General features: G+C 36.3%; 1 protein-coding gene across 1 annotated transcript; it reads right to left on the bottom strand.

Annotated features, from left to right (window-relative positions):
• Positions 1-11,670: 11,670 nt before the first annotated feature.
• PWWP3B (PWWP domain containing 3B) lies at positions 11,671-15,682 on the bottom strand. Its single transcript, XM_045537667.1, has one exon. It carries the CDS (start codon positions 15,501-15,503, stop codon positions 13,314-13,316), a length of 2,190 nt encoding a protein of 729 aa, XP_045393623.1. The 5' UTR covers positions 15,504-15,682; the 3' UTR covers positions 11,671-13,313.
• Positions 15,683-22,765: the final 7,083 nt, after the last annotated feature.

The raw sequence follows: 22,765 nt of genomic DNA, 5'->3' as shown, positions 1-22,765 counted from the left end.
TGCACTAATTTACATTCCCACCAACAGTATATGATGGTTCCCCTCTCTCCACATCCTTGCCAGCATTAGCTAAGGCCCTGTCTTTTTGATAAATGAGATGAGATGATATCTCATTGTAGTTTTGATTTGCATTTCTGTGATGATGAATAATGTTGAGCATGTTTTCATATACATTTTGGTCATTTGTATGTGTTCTTTTTAGAAATGTCTATTCAGATACTTTGTCCATTTTTTAATCAGATTATTTGATTTTTTCCTATTGAGTTGTTGGACTCCTTATATATTCTGGTTATTAATCTCTTGTCAGATGGGCAGTTTGCAAATATTTTCTCCCATTATGTGTGTTGTCTCTTCATTTTGTTGATTGTTTCCTTTGCTGTGCAGAAGATTTTTAGCTTGATGTGACTCCATTTGTCCAGGAAGCCAAATTATCCTTGTTTCAGAGGATATGATCTGATATCTAGAGAAATTTAAAGTCTCCACAAAAAATTATTAGAACTGATAAACAAATTCAGTAAAGTTGCAAAATACAAAACCAATGTACAAAAATTAGTGGGGCATTTCTATATGCCAACAGTAAATAATCTGAAAAAGAAACCAACAAAGTCATCCTATGTACAATAGCTACAAATAAAATACCCAGGAATAAACTTAACCAAAGAAGTTAAAGATCTCTATAATGAAAACTATAAAACATTGATGAAAGAAATTGAAGTAGACACACAAAAAATGGAAAGATATTGCATGCTCATGGATTAGAAGAATCAATATTGTTAAAAATGTCCATACTACCCAAAGCAATCTACAAATTCAATGCAATCCCTCTCAAAATACCAATGACATTCTTCAGAGAAATAGTAAAAATAATCCTAAAATTTATATGGAACCACAAAAGATCCAGAATAGCCAAAGTCACCCTGAGCAAAAAGAACAAAACTGGAAGAATCACATTACCTGACTTCACATTATACTACAGAGCTGTGGTAACCAAAACAGCATGGTACTGTCATAAAAACAGCCACATAGACCAATGGAACAAAGTAGAGAACCCAGAAATAAATCCACACATCTATAGTGAACTTATCTTCAACACAGGTGTCAAGAACATACAGTGGGAAAAAGACAGTCCCTTCAATAAATGGTGCTGGGAAAACTGTATATTCATATGCAGAAGCAGGGAACTAGACTAGACCCTTATCTCTAGCCATATACAAAAATCAAATTAAAATGGATTAAAGACTTAAATTTAAGACCTGAAACTATGAAACTACTAAAAGAAAACATTGGGGAAACATTTCAGGACGTTGGTCTGGACAAGGAATTCTTGAGTAATATCCCTAAAGCACAGGCAATCATTGTGGTTTTAATTTGTATTTCCCTGATGATTGGCGATGTTGATCCTTTTTAAATATACCTTTTTGCCATTTTATGTCTTCTTTTGAGAAATATCTATTCAGGTCCCTTGCCCACTTTTTACTTTAATTATTTGTTTTCTTGCTAATGAGTTTTTGGAGTTCCTTATATATTTTGGAAATTAACCTTTTATCAGATGTGTGGTTTGCAAATATTTTCTCCCAATCTGTAGGTTGTCTCTTCACTCTGTTGATTGTTTCCTTTGCGGTATATTCCTAGGTTACTGAGTGTTGAAAATTGTCAAATCATTTTTCTGCATCAATAGAAATGATCATGTGTAGGTTTTTTCTCCTTCAGTCTATTAATGTGGAGTACTACATTAATTGATTTTTATATGTTGAACTATCTTTTAATTCTTAGGATAAACCCCACGTGGTCATGGTATATAATCTTTTCATTTGTTACTGTATTCAGTTTGCTAGTGTCTTGTTGAGAATTTTTGCATCGTTATTCATAAAAGATACTGGTCTATAGTTTTCTTTTTATGTGTTTTTGGTCTGGGTTTAGGATCAGGCCTCATTTATCAGGTCTGGCCTCATAAAATGAGTAAAGAAGAGTTCCTTCCTCATCTAATTTTTTTGGAAGATTTTGAGAAGGATAGATTTTAATTCCTCTATAAGTGTTTGCTATTCACCAGCAAAGCCATGTGGTCCTGAGCTTTTCATTCTTGGGAGGTTTTTGATTACTAATTAAATCTATTTATTCATAGGATTATTCAGATTTTCTATTTTTCCTGAATCAGATTTGATAGTTTGTATATTTCTAGAAATTTATTGATTTCATATAAATGATATTATTTTTTGATATGCAATTATAGTATTCTCTTATTACCCTTCTTATTTCTGTAAGTTCAGTAGTGTACCCACTTTAATTCCTGGTTTTAGTAGTTTTCATCTTCTCTTTTTGTTAGTCAATCCCCATAAAGTTTTATCAATTGTTGATGATCTTTTCAAATAAGTTTTGATTTTTGTTTTGTTTTTTCTTTCTATTGTTTTTCTAGTCTCTATTTTTTAAAATCTCTGTTATAACTTTTATTATTTTCTACCTTCTACTAGCTTTCAATTTAGTTTGCTCTTCTTTTTCTAGTTCTTTAAAGCATGAAGTTAGGTTATTGATCTGAGGCTTTTCTTCTTTTTTATTATAGGCAAATACAGCTATAATTTTCTCTGAGCCCTGCATTTGTTGCATGCTGAAAGTTTTTTTTGTGTTTTTTTTTCATTCATCTCAAGCTATTTTTAATTACCCTTGTGATTTCTTTTTTAACCCATTGGTTATTTAAGAGTATGTTGTATCATTTCCACATATTTGTGGATTTTCCTGTTTTTCTTCTATTATTGATTTCTGGTTATGTTCCTTTGTGGTCAAAAAACAAACTTTATATGATTTCAAACTTTTTACACTTATTGAGACTTGTTTTGTGTCCAGCATATGGTCTATCCTGAATAATGTTCTGTATGCACTTGAAATGAATGTGTATTCTGCTGTAGTGGAGAGTTCTGTATATATCTGTTAGATCTTCTTGGTTTATAGTGTTGTTCAAGTTCTCTATTTCCTTATTGATCTCTCTAGTTCTAGCCATTATTGGAAGTGGAGTATAGAAGAGTATAGCTATTATTGTAGAACTGTTTCTCCCTTAAATTCTGTCAATTATTACTCATATATTTTTGGGCTTTGTTGTTAGCTATGTATGTTTTTAATTGCTAGAAATACTTTTTATTCGCCATGACCAAGTAGGATTTATTCCAGTTATGAAAAGCTGGTTTAACATTTATAAATCAATTAATGTAATTATCACATCAATAGGCTAAAGAAGAAAAATCAGACAATCATATCAATAGATGCACAAAATTATTTGACAAAATCCAATGTCCATTCATGACAAAAATTCTCAGCAAATTAGGAATAGAGGGGAACTTCCTCAACTTGATAAACAATATCTACAAAAAAAACCTATGGCTAACATCATACTTTTTTGAAACAGAAATTTTATTGTGTATATTTAAGGTATATAACATGATGTTATAAGATATATATATGTGTGTACATATATATTTATAAATAAATGGTTACTATGTTGGAAAAATTATCATATTCATCATCTCACAGTTATCCATTCCCCATGCCTGTGGCAAGAGCAGCTATAATCTACTCATTTATCAAAAATCCTGAATACAATACACTATTATTAACTATAGTCCTCATGTTGCACATTGTATTTTTTGACTTGCCCATACTACATATTTTCTACTTTGTATCATTTGATCTACATCTCCCTATTTCCTCCCCACTTTACCCTGGTAACCACTGTTTTGTTCTCTATCTCTACGTATTTGACCTTTTAAGAAACTGTTATATATTCTTGATCACCTGACTTTCTTATCAATATATAATGTCTTTATTTGTCTCTTTTTAACAATTTTTAAAATCTAACATTAGTGTAGACACTCTGGCTCTCTTTTGCTTACCCTCTCCAGGGTTTTTTGTTGTTGCTCTTGTGTATTATGGTTGTTTGGTGACATTATTTTTCTCACTTTGTAAAGAGTGTATTCTCTGTTGTGTGTGCTCACTGAAGTCTGTGTTCCATTAGCCTGGGCTATCTAGGGATTTGACAGAGATTTCCTTAAATGCTTGAAGCCAATACAAAGAGAAAGGGAATAAAAGAAAAGAAAATAAACCAACCTCTTCTGGTCTTTGCACATTGGCTCTGAATTGGGCCACTCCTTCAACACTTAGACCATTAAAAACTCAGCCTTAGGTTTGGTAAGCCTCTTGCTTACATGGAGATTTCAGATCAGCCAGAAGTGAAGGTTTGGGTCTTCTCAGGTCTTTTTTGAGTATGTGGTTAGCCTCCGTCCCTGGTAGAAATGGGAGCATATCAAAGCTCTTATTCCCCCAAATAGCTCCTTCTCTAGCTTCTTCCTTCCCAGTCTTTTTGGTTTGTCTGCTTTTTGCCCTGTTATTTCTTGCCCAAGATGGTTGCTTGTGTATGCTTTTAAAAAATGCTTTTGACAAGCACCACCAAGGAGGGTATTGAAGCCTTAATAAAGTTCTGAGGAAGGCAAAACAAAGGCAAGGCCCTGAGTCAATCCTTCATGGAGCTTCTAGACAGGTCAAAACACAGAACCACAGGTTTTTGAAAATAAGGTCAATATTGCCCTTCTAGTACTAGCAAGCCTTGCCAGGCATGTGGGCTGTCATCCCCATGGCCACCTCTGACCTGAGGAGTAGAGGATGATGGTAGGCAGATAAGTAAAAATGCTTCAGTGTTCTCTTGCCAAAATTCAGCAGCTTCTTTCTTCTTTAAGGACTCCCTTGGTGGTGGCTGTGTGTGTGTGTATGTACATGTGTCTATGTGTGTGTATTTACAGTTAAAAACACACAAATATAATTTACCATGTTAACTAAGTGTATAGTTCAGTTGTGCTAAGTATATTTATGCTGCTGTGAAATAGATCTCCAGAACTTTTTTACCTTGCCAAACTTAACCTCTGTACCTATTAAACACCCACATCCCCTTCTCCCTCCCCCTAGCCACTGATAACCACCATTCCACTGTTTCTATGAATTTGACTACATAGATACCTAATTTAAGTGGAATTGTACGGTATTTTGTCTTTGTGTGACTGGCTTCTTTCACTTAGCATAATGTCCTTAAGGTTCATCCATGTTGTAGCATGAGAGAGGATTTCCTTCTTGATATGGTTTGGATATGTTTTTTTTTTTTGTCCTCACCAAATTTTATGTTGAAATTTGATCCCCAGTGTGGCCGTGTTGGGAGGTGGGCCATAGAGGAAGGTGTTTGGTAGATCTCTCATGAATGGCTAGGTGCCATTCTCAGTAGTGAGTTCTCACTCTATGATGAGACTGGATTGGTTCTTGAGGGAATGGATTAATTCCTGGGAGGGTTTTTTTTTTTATAAAGCCAGGATGCCCCTTGAGTTAGCAAACATTTTGCACATAATGCTTCCCCTTTGGCTTTTTCCATCATGTTTTGATGTAGAACAAAAGCCCTCACCAAAAGCCAAGCAGAAGCCAGTGCCATGCTGCTTCTACAGCCTGCAGAAAATGAGCCAAATAAACTTCTTTAGTTTGCAAACAACCCAGCATCAGTTATTCAGTTATGGCAACACAAAATGCACTAATACACTTCATTTTTAAGGCTTAATAATATTTCCTTTTGTGTGTATGTCACATTTTGTTTATTCATCCATCCATAAACATCTGGATTGCCATTGTCTGTTTTTGATTAGATGCAGAGTCCCCCCCAAAGTTGATTCTGACAGTTTTTGCTAGCATATTCATTGCTTCAATGGGTTGACAGATCCTTGGAGTTCCCTACTCCATAATTTTAGTGACTCCATTCCAATATTTTTTAAAATTCTATATCACTCTTTGAAACCAACATTGTAAATATGTATAATGTATTGCAATTTTTATTTCCAGTTGTCTTGGTTGAGAGCCTGTCTCCCTCTTAAAACATTAACTTACTAAGTTAAAGGAAAATGGATAATCACCCATCCAACAGGCAATACAATATAATTTTTATTAAGGGACCTTCTGTAAAGTGAAGAGGAAATCGGGAAATAGGTCTCATTGTCCCCATAAATCCAGGAGGATATACCTTCAGTTACCAAGTCATTACTGTGAAAAAATACATGTAAATGCCATCAGAAATGAGGTGCAGTTGACCTACCCTAAAAAGTAAAAATAATCAGGTCCAGGTTAAGCTGTCAGCATTTATTTTCACATTAAGTTTTTAAAATAAATTAGATTTTCTAACATCTATTCTTATAAAAATCTTGTTTCAAGTTAGGATAAACAATTCATTGGCTTCATATTTTAACTCCTAATTGTGTATTTTTAATCATATTTGGAAAATTGTCATATTTTGCCAAATGAAGGCTTTTTCTGTGACCTATTTCCAAATTCCCAGATTCTGGTCGATCTACTCCTTCTAGAAGTTTGTAATTACTTACCAGTCAGCATTTATATTGTTGGAAACAATTGGAACTATTCTGTGAAAAAGCCAGATGATAAAGCTTGCTTGGTTGAATGACTATGTATTTGGAGATAAAAGACTCAGAACAAAGTGCTTGCTTTTATACAGTTTATATCAAACTAGTTGGGCTCTTAAGCAGTGAGCCTGGACTCTCATAGGTCTAGAGTGACCAGACCGTGAACCCAGTGACTCTAGCTGCCTTCCACATGGGGAGCAGATGGCTATATTAACAGGATCCCATAAGTTAGGAAGACATGCAAAAAAGGCTGTCTGCTTTATGAAACCATTCAATCACTGAAGAATGGATACTCCCATAAATGGAATTTCAGGAAAGTGTGGAGTGAAAAATCTTGCTCAAGGCTGCCAAAATGATTTATTCCCTGCTAAGATTTTACTCATACACATATAGACTGCATACAGATAATGCATCAACTTTGTCTTTTAATTGCAGATTGTTTTCTTGAAAAATCAATTGAAGTTAGTGATAATACATAACAAAGTTTCTCTGTCATTGCTTTGATGTTTCAAAGCTATTTTTGCAAAAGCAAATAGGCATAATAGGGGAAATTTGGGAATTATCTTAAGAAGAAATCCAACAGTTTATATCAATGAAGCAACAGAGAAAGAAAAATTCAATTGATATTTCTCAAAAAATATATATTGAATTTTTAAAATTATTATTATTAATATCTGACACCATTGCTTTTTCATGTAGAAAAAGAATGTGAATTCTATATTAAGATGTCAACTGTAGTTCAAAGAAATATTATAAAATAAAATGGTATTTTCCTTAAAAATATTTGAGGACTCGGTCCATTTCGTTTATTAAATGTGTGTGCATAGTGTTGTTGATAGTATTTTATTATCCTTTTCATGTTCATGGGATTATTAGTGATGTCCCCTTTTTACTTCTGATATTGGTATTTTGTGTCTTCTCCCTCTTTCTCTCCTTTTCTTGGCTACCCTGGCTAATATCTTATCAAATTTATTGATCTTTTCAAAGAACCAACTTTAGGTTTCATTGATTATTGTTTTCCTGTTTTCAGCTTTGTTGATTTCTGCTCTAATATTTATTTTCTTTCTTTTGCTAGTTTTATATTTAATGTGCTCTTCTTTCTCTAGTTTCCTAAGGTTAAAACTTAGGTTATTGATTTTAGCAGGAGGAATCAAGGGAAGTATGTGTACTTCCTCTTATTCAGGACTGGAAAAATTAGTAACTTTTAATAGTTTTCATTTATGAATGTTTAAAATGTTTAATACATTACTGATACAGTGGTACCTACTTATATTTTATAAAATATATACATAATTATTGCTGTTTGTCTTAACCTGAGTGTCCACAAAAGAGAACCTGATGCAAGGGTTTCCATGTGAATAGATTATTTGGCAAGTGGTTTTAGTGAGTCAGAAGGAGGAATATGAGTGGTGAAATAAGGAAGGAAGAAGTCAAACAAGGATGTGTTATTAAATTGGACACCGCTATAGGCAAGTGGTGCTTGATCATATGGGATTGAAGTTGGTTTCCATTTTTGTTAGGATGAATAACTACCACCTCCAAGATAGAATGGGTGCAGTGCATTCAACATGAAACCAAGTAGCTGGATTGTGTCCTTGAAGGACGGTGCATAATTGAGGGCACAGCATCAGATATGGCTCTTGGGAAGTTATACATTAGCAGTGGCATTAGCTTGATCACCTTTGGCAAGAGAGAATCAATGCTGTTGAGCTCATGCTTAGGCTCCATCCCTGCCACTATGACAATTCATGGAGCCATGTGCCAGAGGTAAGATAATTGAGGAGAGAAGCTGTTTGACATCCATGGCATGAGTCATCAGATCTACTTGGTTGTTGAATGTCTTCTATACAGTCAATTCTCTTGTATGGCCATTAAGATGACGTTCAGAGATGCATATGATTTATTTTCATGCCCATAGTTCCATCCATGTGCCTCTTATCCAGACTTTCTTTTTTTTTTCCTTATTTCAGCATATTATGGGGGTACAAATGTTTAGGTTACGTATATTGCCCTTGCCCCACCCAAGTCAGAGCTTCAAGCGTGTCCATCCCCCAGACAGCGCGCATCACACGCATTATGTGTGTATATACCCATTCCTTCCTCCCCACTCCCATCTGCCCGTCACCCGATGAATACTATTGCTATATGTGCACTTAAGTGTTGATCAGTTAAAACCAATTTGATGGTGAGTACATGTTATCCAAACTTTCTTATCTTCAATTTCCAATCTGTCTCCTTCCAAGAGTCTTGACATGCCAGCCAAGTTATTCTCCACAGTCCAGGAAACAATCTTAGGCCACTACTCCCTCTATACAAAATGAAGTAGCAGGTATACTGCTCACAACTCTGCCAACTGGGAGTTTCCCTTTCAACACTATTCTTCAGGGCTACTCCAACTGGGGCTGAAGTGTAGCAATAGTCCATTTACAGCTATCATCAACATTTAATGCTGACATATGTACACCAGGCTTGATATTTTCATCTTCCATTAGTTGGTCATAGATCAACCTACCGCAGGAGGCCATATGAGTGTTTTCAGAGAGGGGCATCATTGCAACAATGGTCAATGCCATGGGGAGTTTGTGTAAGATACTGATTTATTTGTGCCTTCTCAGGCTGGATTTTGAATATAGCATTTCCATCATGGGGTGGATTGCTGTTGAGCCTACCAGATGTTATCACTTGGTGAATAGTAATGTACAGCTTATTATGGGCAGCTCCTGTTATATAGTCATTTGCTCTCTCTTGGTTAGGCACTCTATATCTAATAAGCCTTAACAGCATACAAGGAGCTGTTTTTTAAATGGCTATTTCAAAGTTTACAGCAGATATGGCTTTTCTTCAGACCCTTAAAATTCTGTGCTATTAACTCCTATATAATGGCTTGGACATGACAAGATACTACATCCTTAGCTACCATAGATACCTTAAGAACTACCAGATATGCTTAGTCATATGGCCTGAGTAGCAGGGCAACTTATAGTGCAGATCTGCAAACTTGATGGGGAACCATCATTTTCCACTATAGCTGCTAACATCAGACTTTGGCTGGTCACATCTTTTCTTTTTGTACAAAAAAGATGCCAAGTCACATCTTTTCTTTTTGTACAAAAAAGTAATACACCAGTCAGCTGTCCATAGATCTAGCACTAGAATACTACTATCTATAAGGCAGTGCCACAGATTTCTGTCAGTTAAATGAGCCAGACTCCACTCTAATCTTGTTTTCCTTTATGGTAATGACACCTACCCTGCCCTTGAGGTTTTGTGCCACCACCTAGGCCCTACCATTTTGGAATCTTTTCATCCCCATTGCAGCATAGTTTACTCCCAATGATGTTTTGCAGAGGAGACCAATGAGCTTCTCAAAGATGTCAGTGTTCTTCCTCACCAACACATTCCTTATTATCGTAGTGTCTTCTCTGCCCTCCTAGGGAAAATAGTTCAGAGACAGTTCTTGTCTCACACAATAAATCATTTCTAATATCCCTACTCCCTTTGGCCTCCTCACTAATTCCCTCAGTACTCTGGCAAGGAAGTTCTAGTGGGGCTGTTGTCCAAACTTAAAGATGCCACCTTAGCAGCATATTAGGCCAGCTCCAGGTCATTGACCTCTGAGTCATGGGTGTGTGATCCCATGTCAATAAATTCTCCCCTATATTCACTTATATTCTGCTTCCTTTCCTTGCTAGTTTGACATCCTCAAAATCCATTCCAACATATATTATCCTAATTCATGCTAGTATATATTAGCCAGTTCCTGTAGTTCCTTTGGAATACAAGGTATTTTCCACCTGTTTAGAGATTGTATCTTGCTCCTATCATGATACTTTGCCTTTGTCATGAGTTGGAAGCAATAAAAATGTTAGTGCTGGATGTGGAGTAAGACAAGCAACTTCTTTTGAAGTACTTGCTTTAGATGAGGTTATTGCTTTGTCTCTGGGAACAGGGAGGCTGCTCCCCAATAGCATGGGTTTAGGGGGCTGCTTCTGTCAGGCTGAGAGTTCAGGGGACTGTAGGTATTCAAGATTTTCACACTCATCACCACTTTAGATCTCAGGGTTCTAATCTTCCCTTATCAGGAGATATTATCCTGATATATATATATATATATATATATATATATATATATATATATATATATATATATATATATATATATGAGAGATATAACCATATATATATTAGACATACAATCATATATATATATATTTATAAAGAGAGAGGACGGGGGTGGGGCGGGGAGAGAGAGACCTGTAAATATTGTGCATGCAGTCTCTAAGCCTGATTAGAATCTGGGCCTGACATTTAGCAGCCTGCCTTATGACTAGAGATGAGTGTCTCCTTAATCCAATAGATTAGGGTGGATGACAGGTCAGGCTTTCCTATCAGACACAAACCTATGTTAGAGATCCAGCTTAGGGCAATCTTAGAGCCTGCTTTAACAGCCACTCAGGCTGGAAGGTGTCTGAATCCACACTGAGTTGGAAGGCAAACTCATCATCCACTTTCACACTCCAAATGTCATTCAATGACTCATTCAAAGAGGAGAAGAGATGCATGCCTGAGGCACACCTCCCTCCCTTCAAAATATGCCACAAGATAAATAACATCTCAAGAGGGATCAGGTGTCCAATCTTTGCCCCAAACCAAACAGACATCCAGGAACTCACAAATGTGAGGAAACCTGGGGCTCTGGTTTTCAAATTCAAGCAGTCAGTTCAGAAGGTTAATAAATATTTCTCACTACGATGATATAGTACATCCTAGTCATCTTAGAAATTAAATTGTCATCTGGGTCACAGAAGTCTCATCTTCTTTCTATGGCACCTGAAATCTATCCCCAGAACAGAGCTTCAAACCACACATCACTTGCTCTCCTGACTCACAATGTTATCTATGAATGAATGAATGAATGAGGCCATATAGAAAATATTAGAACCAGGAGATGGAGATAGCTCCACTGAGAAAACCAAAGGTGGGTAATATATTGGAATCAGAAGGACACGGTATTATAGTAAATAAAGTGTGTTTCCCAGGGTATAAAGGCCACATGTAGTGTGATGATGGTCTGTGTCAGTTACTTCATAGGGCCATGAAGAAGGTGTATGGATTCTGTACGTCTGAGAAGTACTGGTCTTTTTGAGGCAGGGTCCAGAAAAGCTTTTGTGGCATATGCAGCTTATAAAATTTGGTAAGCTTTCATTGAAAATAATACAAAATCAACCATGAAAGTGAGTCTTTATTTAGAATGATAAGACAGTTTTTAACAAGTGTTAAAGTGATGGTAACAGCAACAAGCAAAGATTCCAAACAAATTATATATATCATAATATATCATGTGTGTATACATATATTTTTAAATTTACAATAACATCACTTATGTAGCTACAATCTGAAGTATGATGAACTGAACATCTAGATGAAGGATATGATGGTTTTACTGCAAATCAAAACACCAAACTTTTGCAAATTTTACATAAACATGAAGCCATGGGAACACACAACAAGAGCCCAAGAGTGACAGTTGTCTCACTCTAAGAGGCAAAAATGACGTTTCATCTTAAGCCTTTAGCATTTTTTCACCTCAAGTTTTTAAAATTAACTTTTCTAACATTTACTCTCATAAAAAGTTTGCTTCAAGTTAGAATAAACCACTAATTGGCTTCAGACTTTTAACTATATATATTTAACCATATTCAGGTTAATTGTCATATTTAGCCAAATGAAGGCTTTTTCTGTGACCTATTTTCAAAGGCCCAGATTCTGGTCCATTTACTCCTTCCAGCACTTTGGAATGACTTACCACCAGTCATCATTTATATTACTGAAAAATATTGGAACTATTTCTATGAATAAGGCAGATGATAAAGCTTGCTTGGTTTGAGACAAACGACTATATATTTGGAGATTAAAGACTCAGAACAAAGTGCTTACTTTTTCTACAGTTTACATCAAACTATAATACATGGGCTCTTAAGCAGTCAGCCTGGACTCATAGGCCAAGAGTGGCCAGACTATGAATACAATGACTATAGCTGCCTTCCACACATGACCAGACAGCTATATTAAGAAGATCCACTCACTGTTAGTTATGAAGACAGCCAGAAGGCTGTTTTAAGAAACTATTCAGACATCGAAGGATAGACACTTCCAAAAATGGAATTTCAAGAAAGTGTAGAATGAACAATCCTGTTCAAGGCTGCCAAAATTATTTTCTGCATGCTGAAATGTTGTTTGCATTCATATAGACAACATGCAGATAGATAATCCATTTATTTTTGAATTTCAGGTTGTGTTATTGCAAAAGCAATTGTAGTTAGTTATACTATATAGCAAAGCATATCTATCTTTGGTTCTATGTCTCAGAGATTTTTTTTCCAAAAATAAATAGGCATGGCAGGAAAAATAATTCAACTATCTTAAGAGAAAACCCAATATTTTATAAAAATTAAGCAAAAAAATATAATCAATGTGTCTTTTAAACTTTTTTCTAACTATCTTGCTTAATATCTAGTACCAGTGCAACTTTAATATTAAAATAATTGTGCCCAGTGTATTTAACTATACAGCACAGACACAGATATGTCATAAAACAAAATAGTACTTTCTCTTACAAGTCACGTAGGAATTATGCATTCTCAAAATGTATGGGAAAGCAGAAGTGCTGAAATATGTTGACAAAACTGATTTTGAATAAGTGCAAGAAAAGGAAATAAAGATGTAGTGATACCCACAGATCTTAGAGATTGCAAAATAATTGAATACGTTACCTAAAGCCCTTTTTCAAAAAATATTTACATGTTAGAGAGAAACTTTCAGAGATTTTTTTTTAAAACTAGTATCTACGAAAGCTCCCTGTTATGCTTTCAACTCTCAGTAAATTTAACGAGCTTCATTTGTTAATGGTCTCCGTCTCTTTTCGAATATGATTTTTGAATCATATAATTCTCTTTCCCTGTAGCCTAAAGATGGTCCTTTTAGATACTTTGCTTCAGCTGCCTTGTAATCTAACCCATCAACAGCAGAGATTGAACAAATAATTGCTTCTGGCAGAAGAACTTCCAGGATAAACTTAATTTTATCATCTTTTATCCGAGTCAGCATTCTTTCATCTATTTGTTTGTAGACTTCTTGTAAATATTTCACCACCTCATCCAACTGATCTTCATCCTCAAAGTATGTTTCAATACAGGGCATGAACCTGTTTGCATTCAAAAATGATTTCAGCCATCTGGATCCTTTTTTGCCTTTTAAAATAGCCAGAAGATGGCTCTCTGTTCCCTTTGCATTCACAATGAAGTCCACTAGGTTCTTGTTAGCTCGGTCCCGAGCAGCCTTCATCCGATCAGGGAGAATTTTCTGGAAGGACATTTTCTTGGTCTGGGAAGTCACAACCATGGATTCCCCAGTATTCTCGTTATGGAGCTTTGGAAACATGCTCCTGAAGGTATCCTTTTTGATTACTTTCCTAAGTGGATAGCTAATGTCAGCAGCATAATACTCAAGGAAAGAGCCTGAAAAGGAGCCACAACCTATTCTAACTCTGTAGTCACAAATTAGTGAAATGCACCAGTCAATACTTTCACTGTACTCCTCCCTGGCTTTATCCACTAGTGTTTGTTTCTCTTTACAATCAAATTTCTTTAATCTTCTAAAAGTTACTCTAATGCCTTTCTTTTCAGAATTCATGTTTGCCTCAACAAAAAGCACACTCGCTTTCCTCTCTTTTCGTCTGATGCTTTTTACCACTGCTGGCCAAAATGGGTATTTTTGATATTTAAACCAGACTATCATTCCTGTTTCAAATGAACGTGGCTCATAACGCAAAAGGAAGCGTGGAAGTTCTTCATCTTCCTCACTGTCATCTAACAAGGAAGCATTAACAGGATCTTGAGGCAATGATGTGTCAGAAGCTTGAACTTCTTCCCTAGGTTCCTCAAAATCTGGTCTCTGAAGATTTCTTTCATTATTCGCCGGAAGTGAATAATCCAAGACAGGATTAGAAGCACTACAAGAAGGCTGGCTTTCCCATGAACAACTCTCAGTGGATGTCGCAGCACCCATCTCTGATTCCATGGAAGGTTGATTGTCGCTGGCATCAAAGCATGGATTTGAGGGACCCTCTCCAGGATCCTCAACATTCTCTGAGAGCACAGAGCATGGATTTGAGGGACCCTCTCCAGGATCCTCAACATTCTCTGAGAGCACAGAGCATGGATTTGAGAGACCCTCTCCAGGATCCTCAACATTCTCTGAGAGCACAGAGCATTCAGAGGAAACAGCCAGGGTCTCTGGGCAGATAGCTTGTGTATCCTCTTTCAAAGCTTTGGGCACAATGAGGATATCTGATGGTGAAGATGGAACAAACTTTTCGTCTTTAACACATGTATCCTCCTCTTTGACTGGGGAGTGTACAGACACAACTGTTGAGATACTAATCTTTTTCTTGTCTTCTTTCTCATCATCATCATCTGAAAGTGAAGGGAAAGTCTGGTACCAGCTAGAGTTTTGTGATGACTTTGTGTCAATTTCACCTGTAATAGTATCAACGGTTGTATGTACCTTTGATTTGTCATCATACAGGGAATCATCACTCTCTGAAGATATCAACAGGTATGGTGAGTTTTCACTCTCTTCAAGATACTTTGGTAAGTCCTCTTCATGCTTTCGATACTTTTTATGAGGGGGTGAATCAGACAGTTTTTGTAGTGCATTTTCAAACAGTATACTGGTCTCCTCTTCATCTGAAATGCTTGATTCACTCAAATTTGTTTTCTCATTCAGAATATCCAGTGCCACTTTTAGGGCTCTTCCATAGGCCGTTTCCTCTGCAGGTGGAGCACTGACCTCTGACTGTACTGCTAGTGAGGAGGCAATGGCTTCGATTTGAGATTTATTTAGGATCTTTGTTTCTGTGCTCTCCACTTTAATTTTTTCATCTAATGAGAGTATTTGAACTTCTAGGGAATATGCCTTTTTTCTCTTACTGTTTGATGAAATTTCAGATCTGGACAAAACTTTTGCTGGCCATAGTTGGTCTTTCCAATTGCATAGGACATACTCGGCATCCATTATGATTTAGATTTGTGTGCCAAGGGTTAGTATCAGAGGTTGAGGTGGCTAGCTATTCTTGTCACTGCTAAGGCAGGTCCTACCAAAACCAATACTTTTACCAAACCCCCTTTTGTCTTAGAACTACAAAGCGTTTACAGTTTGTGTGGTCTGTTCTCCTCCACTTCAATTTCCAAGGATGCTTGAGTGCGTTGTATGAGTAATACTGGAAGATACTGAGATAGGGAAAAGGAAAAGAAGAAAAGTATCAGCAAATAAAATCATTTTGCCAAAGTAAAAGGTGAGCAATTGCAAATAGAGAAGAGATAAAAGAAAGAACAATGCACAGTGGGGCATCAAACAGAGGACGGAAATGTAGCATAATGGGGGCATAAAAATTGGAAAAGTCATTTTAAAATACCTCAAATTCAAGAACTTGCCCTTATGATTGTACATGCTTATTAAGGAGTGAATATGTGTATATAGTGGCAGAGGTGGGAGAGCTTGTGGTGGTGTGTCAGGAATTCTATTTATCTTATTAGATACTTTGGTACTTTTGTGCCTCTAATATTATACTTACAGCACTGGGCCTCCAAACTTAGGATGCATCAAAATCATCTGAAAGATGTTTTAGATTTCTAGGCCCCATGCTGAGAGTTTTGTTCAGAAGGTTTGGACTGAATTCACAACTTTGTATTTCTAAAAAGTTCTTAAGTGATTCTAACGCTACATGTCCAAAGAACTTTTTGAGAAGCAGTGTTCTGGCTGAACACACAGTAATTTTTAAGCTGCAAGAGCAAGATTAGATTTCTAATGCTACATGTCCAAGAACTTTTTGAGAAGCAGTGTTCCAGCTGAACACACAGCTTTATAATTTTTAAGCTGCTATTTTTAGCTTGGCCACATTATTCTGGGTGAAGTGCTTTGTTCACCCAAAGCAGCCAAAGACAAGAGGATCTCTATCTCCTGGACCCAGAAACAATACAATGACCTTTTTAAAAGCATAGGCTTAGAAGGCAGAGATTCAGAATGGCTGCCATGACCACTTATTGGATAGTGTAGTTATCAAGGATTGGAGAGTCAGGCCATTGGCTGGAACCTCAGGTAGATACCTGAATAGCTTCTTGCATGATTTCTTCACAATGGTTTAACACATGAGATCCTTTCCCAAAACCAGAAGTTATGACTTTTAATTATAAAATGTCATGGCTGTAGAATAGGAAACAAAATGAACTATACCCCAAATTCTCAACCTAACATGATTTTAATAAGAACTGTGGCTTTTTTTGTTTGCTTTTTAAATTTTTTTTATTTCAGCATATTACTGGGGTACAAATGTTTAGGTTATGTATATTGCCTTTGCCCCATCTGAGTCAGAGCTTCAAGCATGTCCATTCCCCAGACGGTGCTCACCGCACCAATTAGGTGTGTATACACCCATCCCCTCCTTCCTCCTCCCATCTGCCCAACACCCGATGAATGTTATTGCTATATGTGCACTTGAGTGTTGATCAGTTAATACCAATTTGATGGTGAATACATGTGGTGCTTGTTTTTCCATTCTTGTGATACTTCATTTAGTAGAATGGGTTCCAGATCTATCCAAGGTAATATAAGAGGTGCTATATCACCATTGTTTTTTGTGGCTGAGTAGAACTCCACGGTATACACATACCACATTTTATTAATCCACTCATGGCCTTTATCAAAAAGTCCCCAAACAATAAATACTGGTATGGATGTGAAGAGATGGGAACACTCATACACTGCTGGTGGGACTGCAAACTAGTACAACCTTTGTGGAAAGCAATATGGAGATACCTCAAAGAGATATAAGTAGAACTACCATTTGATCCAGCAATCCCATTAATGGACATCTACCCAAAGGAACAAAAGACATTCTACAAAAAAGGCAACTGCACTAGAATGTTTATAGCAGCACAATTCACAATTGCAAAGATGTGGAAATGTGGCTTTTAATTTAAAATGCCATAGCTGCAGAGCAGGAAGCAGAATATGTTATTCCCCAAGTTCGTAAAATATTTTTAACGTGAAGTGTTTTGTGAAATGGGAAGAGTCTTACCTACTGTCACGCAGATCCTGGAAGGTCTGGCACTATGATCCAGCTGTCTTGATTTTTACTCCAACTGCTTGTCCAGAAGGGCCTTTATCCTGCTTGGCACTTCTGTGGTTGCACTGACTTTCTGAGGCTAACCTGGCATCATATGCAGATTGTCCAGGTCACGTGAATCTCTGATATTAACCTAGGCTGTCCAAAAGGAAGACAGAGAATCAAATCAACTAAATGGAAAAGGTGTGAAGAAATTTCCCTACCAAAGCTCTAACAGGCATGTCATTCTGAAACACATAAATGAGGCAAAATATCATCTGTGATGTAGATGCTATGTATATTTTCCTTCATGTTCTTATAGTATGAAATGCTCTCTGGGACACAGTTCTGTCATTTGGTTCATGTTGATATCATCTATCAGGAAAAGCATCAGGTGGATTAGGAGACAGGAGAGAAGGAAGTTGCAATTACCTTGTGTCTACTATGAGCCAGACTTTTAGATTTTTCTGTTTGAATCCTCACATCAGTCGTTACATAGATTTTTTCTTCTTTACACATATGTATTTTTTCAATGAAATAGTAGTTACAGTATACATGCTGTCTCACAGTCTACTAATACAAAATAGTTTCATTGCTTTGTTTGCCTGGTTCATAAAAATGGTCGCCTGAAGAAAATTTACGAAATTTGGCAAGTGCCATCTTGTAATGACAACCAGAACTGCAGCCTACCCATGAGTGATTGAGGCAAGACCTCAATCACTACCAGGTCCTTTTTAGGGGAGAAGGATGGGAACTACATCCAGACAGCCAGAAGCCTACTCAGGCTTCTAGAATTTTCTATGCTAGGTTTAAGGGTCTTGTTCTGTGGGATTATAATTGGACCATAATGCCTTCAACTACAATATTTCTGATTATGAAAACATCTAGAAGCTTATTAAAAATTAAGAAGATGCAGAAAAACATGCAAAAGAAAGTACAACTCTATACAAATAACCGCTATGAATATTTTCTATATATCTTTCCAGAATTTTTTATATATATAGATGGATGTATATTATTTGAGACCAGCTTCAGACTCCACTCAAGAACATGGCTTGAACATCATTCTACATAAATATTTTCCACATAATTTTTTATAAATTAAATGAGATTTTCCCCATGTGTGTAACATTGTATCTCAATATTTCCCTGAATATATAAGAAACAAACAAGTATATACTAATATTTTTTTAAAAATAAGAAATATTAAAGCCAGCTCTGTCTCTCCAACTATACAAATAATCCTGTTAATACTTTTGCAGATAATGTTTTTTCCAGATTTGGTTGTATATACTGTGGTAACATATATAGGTATACTAACATGCATATTTATTCTTAAGTGAGATCATATGATATCTACTATTCTATAATTTTCTTTTTTCACTTTATATTATTTCTCAGACATTTCTAAATCACTACATGTAGAGGTTCATGTTTTTATTTGCCAGATACATAGTATTTCATTGTATGGATGTACCATGCCATGTAATATTTTAAAAACTGCTTATGGACATAAACCAATTCATGTCTCACTCTTAAACTTAGATGATATAGAAAAAATGGTTCTTTCTGACCACAGCCCTATCTGTTGCCTGAAAGAATGAAATGCAAAGAAGACATATGCAGGGCTGTAGTTGACACAGCAAACAGGCTACCCATTTGATCAGGTCTAGGAAAATTTCCACTATCATCAAAAGACAAGGGGAGCATGGGAACATGTTTGTATGTTTATGTATTTGAAACAAAATGGGTATGCTGTTTCAGCTTTATTTTCCTGTCATGACTGTAAAAATAATCATTAGGAAATCTACTATAAAGATGCTGAAATAGGTTTAAAAAGTAACCTGACCACACAGAAGTGCTGAACGTTAACAAGGGAGTTTATTTTCTTCCAGATTTTTTTCCAATTATATATATATATATATATATATATACACATGCATATATTATGTGCAAGTAGGTAACTTCACTCAGCTACACATTTGATCCCTTCTCCATGCTCATGTACATGTGACACATACATAGTCTTTCCATGTATCAATCAACATATAGGAGTATTCTCCCCATGCTGTCAAATACTTCTAACAGTTATTTTGCTGTGTAATTTAATAGATGCTTACAAAATCAAGCAACAGAATGTCTAGCCATATAAACATGGAATGCCAAGTCAATAAATTAGCATGAACAGCCATGCTGCACTGAAGCCTTAATATAGAGGCTGTAATCTGATCACCCCTTCTCCTGTGGACTTATAAAGCATTGTAAGATACAAAAATTCCAGAGGATTAATTCCTTTAAAATGCCAGCAATTCTTTCAAAAGCACACACTGTTCCCACCACTCCAAGACCGCCATCCCTATTTGTCTCATCCATACTACAGTGCCCTGAGAAGTCACTAGAAAATAACTAGCTTTATGACAGCCATTACCTTGAAGCTTCTTGTCAGCTGCAGTCTGGTGAAAGGCAGCTCCTCCTCCAAGACTGGCCAGGCACAGCTCCTTTCCAAGGGACTCAGAGGAGGCTCCACCCCCTGGCTGTGATGAAGAGCAGAAGGCTCCTCCCTGAATTAGAGGAGGGGGAATTGTCAAGAGAAACCGCTGAAGTGTTGAAGTCTAGGGATGTTCTTTTTAAAAGAACTTTAAAGTGAAATAGCAACAGGTGTGTTTAATTTCCATTCAAACCCTCAGGGTACGTGATTGCTTGAAGAAAAGAGGTGGCAAATCACTTTACCATATAATAAAAAACCAGTTAAAATATTTTATATGTTTTTTTTTCTTCCTTTCTCTGGCATCTTACCTCTACAGCTGAATTTAAACCCCAACTGGTCAAGCTCCATTAAAGTGGACCACTAAGGATACTGACTGAGATTGCATCAAAACTGTACATTCTTTGAGGGAAAATTTGCTTTATAATTTTTTTTTGTTTGTTTACAGAACATGGTTCGTCTCTCCTTTTATTCCATTCTCTTAAACTCTTCAGGGAAGTTTTAGAGATATCTTCACATATGTGGTTATTTCTGACTACAGGCTAGAAGTCATTGGTTTCGCAGGAAAGTACCCATTTCATATACCCTTATCAATAATTGGCAATTCCTTCTTCTTATCTTTTGTTGTTTTTCACTTGGGCAACTAATGTGAGGGGAATTAATTTTTGAAATTTTACATGTCTTATTACTTGTATGTATGAATATATTTTGCACATTCTCTTCATTAAAATGCTGTGTTAAATTTAGATTCCTGATTTCACTAAGAAAGCAAATTTTAAGTATCATTAGTGATAATTTTTGGAAATGTAGTTTATTTGGCCTCTGTATCACATAATATGTAGTACTACTTCTACATATAATTTTTAAAAATCTACCTTTATATAAGCATTAATATTGGAATAATAAGTACCAATAAATTAATGAACATCATTTCTAGGCTAGTGTATTACTGGGGACTCTAACAATTAGAGTATGTAATGCTTTGTGCTATGAACAACCCCTAAATCTCAGAAGGTCAATCCTGGAAAACTTTATTTTGCTGATGTCAAAGTTCAATGTAGGTCATCATGTACCCAGAAACGGGCAGAGTTCTCTATTCCAAGCAGTCATTAAGGGATCCAACCTTCATCCATCCTATTGCTCTACTATCTTCCTGGGCCTTGAAGTCCTTTACTGCATTTTTTTGCATCTGGCTAGTAGTCTAAAGCAGAGGGAGGCTAGAGAGTCCTGTGGAAGGTTTTAGGGGCCAGGTCTGGCAAACACCACTGATGGCCACAGTCCACTAAGCCAGAACTCAGGCATGGAGCCCCAACTGCCATAGAGCCTGGGGAATGTAGTATCTCTATGACTCTAGGAGGACAATGAAACAGTTTGGTGAACATGTAGCACTCTTTCTGCCACAGGAAGTTTTCCCTTTCAATCTTTTATATACTACTGTTATTTGTTTAATGCTTTTTTACAACTGTACATGATATTTATAATGAATGGGACAGTAACTTCTAGTCGCCCACCTGAAATCCACTCTTTGCATTCCTCCTTGTTAGCAGAACCTCAGTTGTATTCAGGGTGGCAGTGTGAGCTCCTAAAATACTACTTTTCTCAGACTCCCTCACTATAAGCCATGGTCATGTGATTGGAATTTCTTGCCAAAGAATGCAAGCAGAAATTGCTGTGAAGATTCTACAGAAGTCACCTCCAAAGAGGGATAAACAGCCAGATTGGGCTTTTTTTTCACTTTCCTCCTTTCTCTTCCTTCCTAGTTGACCATGGTAGAGTTCAGGCAGCCATTCTGGACCAAGAAATGACTTAGAAAAAGGATGCAATTCACTATAGCTGTGTGATACTGAGCCCCTGAATAATGCTATACCACTTTACCATTTTCCAAACAAAATGCAAAGGAAAAGATTAACTCCATGGATAATATTTTATATTTCACTGTTTCGTAGGAGGAGGTGGACAATAATAACCAATAATAATAAATGCTAATACTATACTATTATTATAATGAAGATAGATAATATTATATATATATAATATCCAATACCTATAAAATTTTTCTATATGCCAGGCAATGTTCTCAACACTTGATATATTATCTCATTTAATAATCACATGGTTATTTTCTGGAGGAGAGGCTCATAACCAACTTATTCTGCATAACAACATTAATGTTATTCATAATACTGATGATGATAGAAGGCAAAAGCATTTTCTTACAATGTGCCAGGCACTCTTCCAAGTGCTTTATACATATCAACCCCCTTGATTCTCATAAAATCTTGTTAAGTGTATATAATGAGTATTCCCATTTTGTAGATGAGGCATTAGAGAAGTTAATGAACTTTTACAAGGAATCTAGAGAGTATTTTGCACATGGGGTTTGAATCCAGATACTTTGACTCCAGAGTCCACACTCTCAATCACTAAGATATACTGTACCTACCTCATTGCAAACAGAAAATGCTCTATAAATGTGTGCTGGATGAATGGGTGAATTAATAAATTTGCAATAGTTATGTACTGGGAGCCACTGGAACTTAAAAGAAAATGCTGTTCCTGGTTCTGCATCTAACCTTCCTCCCTCCATATCTCCCATTCTCTTTCATTTCTCTCTGTAGTCAGCTAAGACAGAGTGTAATATAACATAATGTAATCATGGGAGTGCATGACATGCCATCACCTTTGCCA

Source organism: Lemur catta, chromosome X, assembly GCF_020740605.2.
Source record: "Lemur catta isolate mLemCat1 chromosome X, mLemCat1.pri, whole genome shotgun sequence".
Classification (NCBI taxonomy): Eukaryota; Metazoa; Chordata; class Mammalia; order Primates; family Lemuridae; genus Lemur; species Lemur catta.
The sequence above is the reverse complement of the archived record's forward strand: the minus strand, read 5'-3'. Positions and strand labels throughout refer to the sequence as shown.